General features: G+C 45.4%; 1 protein-coding gene across 1 annotated transcript; it reads left to right on the forward strand.

Annotated features, from left to right (window-relative positions):
• The first annotated feature begins 1,689 nt into the window (after positions 1-1,689).
• LOC129737845 (uncharacterized) lies at positions 1,690-6,954 on the forward strand. Its single transcript, XM_055729005.1, has one exon. It carries the CDS (start codon positions 1,690-1,692, stop codon positions 6,952-6,954), a length of 5,265 nt encoding a protein of 1,754 aa, XP_055584980.1.
• Positions 6,955-7,697: the final 743 nt, after the last annotated feature.

Raw genomic sequence — 7,697 nt, forward strand, 5'->3', positions numbered from 1 at the left:
AAGACAAAAGAGATTCCAGATGATCACAGAAAGTATTAAAAGGAAGCGATGGAGGCCTATAAATGCCATGTACTTCAATAAACTCTCCATTGATAGAAAGTTCTAAACTTATGTTGTGAAAACCCTCTATGAAAACGTTATTCAATATTGTTTATACAAAAGCCCCTCGACCTGTTCATCGAAGCTGTCAGCTACTACACCGCACTACACCAGCTCACTAAGGTGAGCTACTACTGAACGGACCCGAAGAGCGAACACAATGATCGTCGACTAGCAGCAGGAGTAGTAGCCGAGAGCACCCGACGGTTTTTGGCGCGATCACCCGAAGCAGTTGATCCTCGGCCGCGATCGTCTTACCACAGCTCGGCATCGGAATTAAAATTCACTTAGTTAAGTTAGACTGTATAAGAGAATAAATCGGAAGTTAGAATATTGTTGGTTTTAATAAACGCGTGTTTTTCTAACGTAATTGTGCCGAGTTTGTTCAGTGAGGCCTCAGGATTCTGGAAAGGCTAAATTTACCCCGAAAATCCGGAAAAATCAAACCATTTTGGACGGTAGGATTTAACGTTATCAACCATAGATCCTATGGTAAGATCTATTCGCCAACAACCACAAGTTCTGATACTTTCGGCAAAAAGAACCTGGTCGGTTCTCCAACATTATTGGTCCTTCGAGCCGGATGTTGGAGGTATCGGAACCGGAAATTTAACGTTCTTGAAAGAAAAGAGGATTTTCTCACCGCCATTGCCGCGTGGTCGCACAATAGGGAAATCGGTAACAAAGGGGCAACCATCGGACGCCATTGCATAAAAGGATTTTGTGCAACCCACGTGGAACCATTTCCAAGCATCCAACATTCTATCGGAACAATCCGGAACAACGCTGAAGCTGAGCTCTGGGAGCTAGGCTATCCTATTATAAATTCCTGGATTTCTTAATATACAAGGCATTGAATATTAAGAAAATACGTGAGTAGCACTCCAAAATACCACACGTGTTGGTCCGGTGTTTCGCTTTTTGTTTTTCGATTCTATATCCTGGTTCCTGGTGCTGATCGATTCCAAGGACATCGAGACCTGATTATCTTCCCCGTATCGGAGCACAGCGGAAAATAACTTGGTCTGGTTGAGACGTTATTTTCATCACCCGGAGGAATTCCATTCTAGCGGTTGGCTTGGATCAGCTCAAGGGTTGGAGGAACGGTAGCCTGCTTCCCGATATTTAATAAAAACCAAAGGCCCGAATTAATCGGGAGCAGGTGAGTACCACTCCAAACTTCCTTCATCAATTGTGTACGGTGTTACGCTTGGACCATTTTCCTAATTCAAGCTGGTGCGTGACATCGTTGGTGAAAGTTACGGACGGTAACTTCTAGTATATTTACATCATCGTATCGAATCTAGATTTGGGCAAGGAGTCCATCTTTATCTAAAACGGTTTTCGGAAATCCGAAACTTGGACCCTTCGTGGACCGATCAAAGCGAGGTTGGTTTTCGACTACGGCTCTGTTCATCGCTACAACGTTTGAAGCTGCGTGCAAAGAAGCATTCGTAAAAAATACAAGGCCCAATTTCGATTGGGAGCAGGTGCGTACCTCTCCAATCAATTTCTATCCCCCCAAGGGTGCTTCTTTTGTTTTTTCGTTCTTCTTCGTCAGGGTGAGTCATCAACGGAAGCCGCATCGAGATGTCGAAAACTCGATCCAAGACGTCGGTACTACGAGGCCTTCTGGCGACATTTTCGGGCATCTACAGTTTCATGGAAAGGTACAACGAGGATAGGGATTCCGGTGAGCTGGCGGTGCGACTGGAAAAACTCGACCCACTGTGGGAAAAGGTCGAAGAAGCGTTTACGGAAGTGGAGGATGCGGATGGTGAGGCTGGAGGAGAGGAAAACCGGTATGTAAAAGATCGCCTTGATTTTCAAAATAAATTCTTCGAGTTGAAGGCATTCCTAACTTCGAGAATTCGGATGTGCTCTGAAATTAGTGCTGCCCTACCGACCCATGAGTCCACCATTATTACCTCCTCGCATCCACATGTTAAGTTGCCACTAATAAGTCTGCCTAAATTCTCGGGAAATGTGGAAGATTGGTTGGCCTTTCGGGACTTATTCTTGTCGCTAATTCATCATTCGCCGGACTTGCCAATGATTGAAAAATTTCATTACTTGCGAAGCCAATTAGAAGGAGAAGCACTATCGGTAATTTCATCGTTAGCTCTGACACAATCGAATTATATGATCGCATGGGACTTGCTTGTAGCACGGTATTCTAACAACAAGGTTTTGAAAAAACGACAGGTTCAGAACATTTTCGACCTTCCTGTCTTGAGGAAGGAATCGGCCACGGATCTCTACAAACTGGTTGAGGGATTCGATAAGGCGACGAAGGTTTTGGATCAAGTCATTCAAGCATCGGACTACAAGGATCTTCTCCTGATTCACGTTTTGAGTTCTCGGTTGGATGATAAAACACGTCGGAGTTGGGAGGAACATTCGTCCACAATGGAAGAGGAAACTTTGAAAGATTTTGTTGAGTTCTTGCGTCGTCGAATCCATATTCTAGATTCTCTACCCACAAAAACTATTGAGCCAACCCAATCACTTAATCGGAAATCCAATCATATCAAGGTCGCTAGTCACGGTGCGGTTCAATTACCATCGGAATCCTGGAAATGCATCTGCTGTTCAGAGTCTCATCCTTTACACACGTGTCCTGTTTTTGAAAGGTTGCCAGTGGAGGAAAGGGAAAAGCGTCTGCGTCTTCAATCGCTTTGCCGGAACTGTTTTCGTAGGGGACACAGGGCTCAAGAGTGTTCATCCAAATTTTCCTGTCGGCGGTGCAAGGGGCGCCACCATACATTAGTTTGCTTCAAAGCAGAAGAGGGCCAGAATTCACAACGGGTGAAATCTGGTAGTCCTAGGATTGGCCAAGCAGTTAACGATGGTGCATCTACTAGCGGAGGCAATGAAGCGCAGAGGGTTGCTTCCAATGTGGTCAGAACAGCTCAAAAAATTCTCTTGGCCACAGCGATTGTTTGGGTGCAGGACGATTCTGGTCGCAAGGTTCCTGCGAGAGCACTGTTGGACTCTGGATCCGAATGCAACATCATTTCCACGTCACTATCCCAGAGGTTACGAATCCAACGTGGAAGGGTGCAGGTGCAAATCAGCGGAGTAGGACAGGTTCCTACAAATACAAAGGAGAGGGTGCGAGCTACGATCCAATCATTTCAATCTGATTACTCGCAACCGATGGAGTTTTACGTGCTGCCCAAGGTAACGGAGGATCTTCCCACGTCAAACATTTCTATTTCCACTTGGCGCTTACCAGAAGAAATCAAATTGGCTGATCCGGACTTTTTCAAATCTCATCCTATCGATCTTCTTCTTGGTGGCGAGTATTTTTTCTGCTTTTTCCCAACAAAGCAACGGATTCAATTGGGTGAAGGACTTCCAATGTTGGTTCACTCAGTTTTCGGATGGCTGGTTACTGGTCGATGTGGTGTAAGCAGTGGAGAGGCTCCTATCTTATGCCAGCATTCATCAATTTTACAATCCTTGGAAAGATTAATGAGCAAATTTTGGGAAATCGAAGAAGGTCGGTCTTCGTCTAAATATTCCGTGGAAGAAACCCGATGTGAGGAAATTTTTATTGAGACGGTAAAAAGAGCGGACGATGGTCGGTACATAGTTGGTTTGCCGAAATCCCCCGAAGCTGTGGCACGTCTTGGAGAATCGAAATCTGCAGCTTTACGAAGGTTGCTACAGTTGGAACGTCGTCTAGATCAGAATGAATCGCTGAGGAGCGAATACAATGACTTCATGTCTGAGTATCTAAGTCATGGTCATATGAGAAAGGTTATGGAACCCAACGATAACATTCCCCACTTCTATCTTCCCCACCATCCGGTAATCAAAACTTCCAGCACCACAACACGTGTGCGGATTGTGTTCGATGCCTCGGCAAAATCAACAAATGGAATTTCCCTCAACGACGCACTTTTAAATGGGCCAGTTATCCAAGATGATTTGCGGACGTTGATTATTCGGAGCAGGTTTTTTCCCATAATTCTGATCGCTGATGTCGAAAAGATGTTTCGGCAGGTTTGGATCGATGCTGCCGACTTGCCACTACAGCGAATTTTGTGGCGTTTTTCCCCAACTGACCCCATCGACACATTTGAACTTTTGACCGTTACTTACGGCACAAAGCCAGCTCCATTTCTTGCGACACGTTGTCTGAAACAACTGAGTTTAGATGAGGCATCAAATTACCCTTTGGCAGCAAAAAGGCTAGAAAAAGACGTCTACATGGACGACGTAATCACGGGAGCTATGGATGTAGATGAAGCAAAGGTGCTTCGGAAACAGCTCGACGATCTCACTCAAAGTGGCGGATTCCGTCTGCGGAAATGGGTGTCCAATATTCCAGCGGCCCTGGAAGGTATTAGCGAGGACAATTTGGCCATTCCGTTTGGTGACGGGATTGATTTTGAAGCTGAGAAAACAGTTAAAACCCTAGGATTGGTTTGGGAGCCAAAAACGGATACTTTTCGGTTCAATTTGGAGTTTTCACCAGACTCATCGGAAACTCTTACCAAAAGAGTTATTCTATCTCGGATTGCAAAAATTTTCGATCCTCTTGGAATGCTTGGACCCGTTGTCACAAGAGCTAAACTATTCATGCAGGAAATTTGGCTGTTGAAAAATACAAACAACGAAGCTCTTGGTTGGGACGACAATCTACCCGAAGAACTTGTTAGAAGATGGATCCAATTTTATTCATTATTACCCAAACTTCAAGTCTTGCGCATACCCCGTTTTGTTGGAATTTATCATCCTGTTTCTTCGGAGCTTCATTTCTTTTCCGACGCTTCCGAAGCAGCATACGGTGCATGCGTGTACCTGCGCTCTCAAGATGATAACGGACAGGTGACCGTGTCGCTGATCACATCGAGATCTCGCGTTTCCCCATTGAAAAAGGTTACCATCCCCAGGTTGGAATTGTGTGGCGCCTTTATTTCGGCAGAATTACTTCAAAGGATAACGGAAGCCATGAATATCCCATACACATCCTATTTTTGGACGGATTCTAGGACGGTTTTGCAGTGGTTTGCCCAGCCACCAAGCACCTGGTCAACGTTTGTAGCAAACCGAGTTTCTTTCATCCAAAATGCTACCCAGAACTCTCATTGGAACCACGTACCTGGAGTACTCAACCCGGCAGATCAGCTTTCGAGAGGTTTGGATCCGGAATCGGTGATACACGACGAAGCATGGTGGAATGGACCACCGTGGCTAGCCCAGGAGAAGGAATTTTGGCCAAAGCAATCAGATTTACACTCCGAAGCAGAAAATATTGATTTAGAGCGCAAGCGCATTTCAAATCCCAACGTTATTTCCCCCAACTCAAAAAACGAATTTAGTGATTGGTATTTTTCCCAGTTCACCGATTATACAAAATTGGTTCGAGCCACAGCATACTTTCGACGTTTTTTGAAGTACCTACGAGCCACAGAAAAAGAGAAAATAAATTCGAAACCTCTTTTTGCCCAAGAACTCCACGATGCAGAACACCGACTGGTTCGTATGGTACAAAAGGATTATTTCCCCAAAGAATATGCCGCTTTACAAAAGGGTAATCCTGTACATCGATCATCCAAACTTCGTTGGTACGTTCCGAGACTCGACGAGGATGGAATTATTCGCATTGGTGGCCGACTGCAAAACTCCGAACAGCCCGAAGATGCGAAACACCCGATGGTCATCCCAGGAAAACACCCGTTTGCAGAGCTACTAGCTGATTGTTATCATCGTCGTCTACTACATGCTGGTTGTCAACTGCTGTTGAGCACGATTCGACTGAAATTTTGGCCGCTAGGAGGAAGGAATTTGTGTCGAAAGGTTATCCACAAATGTTTGATTTGTTTCCGAGCAAAACCCAACTTACAACAGCAATTTATGTCCCAATTACCGAAAACTAGAATTACCATTTCAAAACCATTCACCAACACCGGCGTCGATTATTTTGGGCCAGTTTATATTCGACAAGGCTTTCGCAAAGGTCCCGTGAAGGCGTACGTGGCCGTCTTCGTTTGTTTTGCCACAAAGGCAGTCCATTTGGAACTAGTTTCCGATCTGTCCACCCAGAGATTCATTCAAGCACTTCGTCGTTTTATTGCGAGGAGGGGTAAATGTCGCAACATGTATTCCGACAATGGAACGAATTTCGTCGGCGCACGAAATACCATGAAGGAACTCATCAAGAAGCTAAAAACCCGAACTCATCATGACGAAATCCATAACGAATGCATCGAAAACGGTATCAACTGGCACTTCATCCCCCCTGGTTCTCCCCACTTTGGCGGACTCTGGGAAGCCGCTGTCCGATCCGCTAAGAAACACCTCCTCCGTGTGTTAGGTACCTCCTCCGCTTCCCAAGAAGATTACATCACTCTCCTCGCCCAAGTTGAAGCCTGCCTCAATTCGCGCCCGCTGACCCAGCTCACCGATGATCCCACCGACCTAGAACCGCTCACCCCTGGCCACTTCCTCATCGGATCCTCGATGCAAGCACTCCCCGACGAAGAATTGAGCAGCGTTCCTGAGAATCGGCTAAACCAACTTCAGCTCAAGCAGCAGCAACTCGACCGTTTCTGGCGACGGTGGAGCACCGAATACCTGACACAGCTTCAAGCTCGTGTCAAAAATTGGCAGCCTCCTATTGACATCCAGCCCGGCAGACTCGTCATCATGATCGACGAAAACCAACCCTCGATGAACTGGAAAATGGCCCGTATCCATCAACTCCACCCTGGCGACGACGGTGTGACGAGAGTCGTTACACTCAAGACTGCTAAAGGCTACACCAAGAGGGCCATCAACAAGATTTGTCTTCTTCCCATCACCACGGATCCTGCAGACGAGCAGAAGGTTTCTGAAATGTAGTCATTTCAGGGGGGTCGGGAATGTTTATACAAAAGCCCCTCGACCTGTTCATCGAAGCTGTCAGCTACTACACCGCACTACACCAGCTCACTAAGGTGAGCTACTACTGAACGGACCCGAAGAGCGAACACAATGATCGTCGACTAGCAGCAGGAGTAGTAGCCGAGAGCACCCGGCGGTTTTTGGCGCGATCACCCGAAGCAGTTGATCCTCGGCCGCGATCGTCTTACCACAGCTCGGCATCGGAATTAAAATTCACTTAGTTAAGTTAGACTGTATAAGAGAATAAATCGGAAGTTAGAATATTGTTGGTTTTAATAAACGCGTGTTTTTCTAACGTAATTGTGCCGAGTTTGTTCAGTGAGGCCTCAGGATTCTGGAAAGGCTAAATTTACCCCGAAAATCCGGAAAAATCAAACCATTTTGGACGGTAGGATTTAACGTTATCAACCATAGATCCTATGGTAAGATCTATTCGCCAACAACCACAAGTTCTGATACTTTCGGCAAAAAGAACCTGGTCGGTTCTCCAACAAATATTCTAAATTTTAAGTTGTTCCTAACGTACATTGCTAAACCACCATGCGATTGATTCCTACAAGAGAAAAATGAAGAATATCCAGGAATATTATAGAGAGAACAATTTTCCTCTTTTAACCATGTTTCACTAATTACTATTACATCGATCTCAACATAAGACTGATCAATAGTTTGTAGAATATTGTCAAATTTTGATAATTTAT

The sequence above is a fragment of the Uranotaenia lowii genome, chromosome 1 (assembly GCF_029784155.1).
Source record: "Uranotaenia lowii strain MFRU-FL chromosome 1, ASM2978415v1, whole genome shotgun sequence".
NCBI lineage: Eukaryota > Metazoa > Arthropoda > Insecta > Diptera > Culicidae > Uranotaenia > Uranotaenia lowii.

Excerpts from the sequence above, each read along its gene's own strand:
- LOC129737845 (XM_055729005.1), top strand. The coding sequence starts at position 1,690 with ATGTCGAAAACTCGATCCAAGACGTCGGTACTACGAGGCCTTCTGGCG.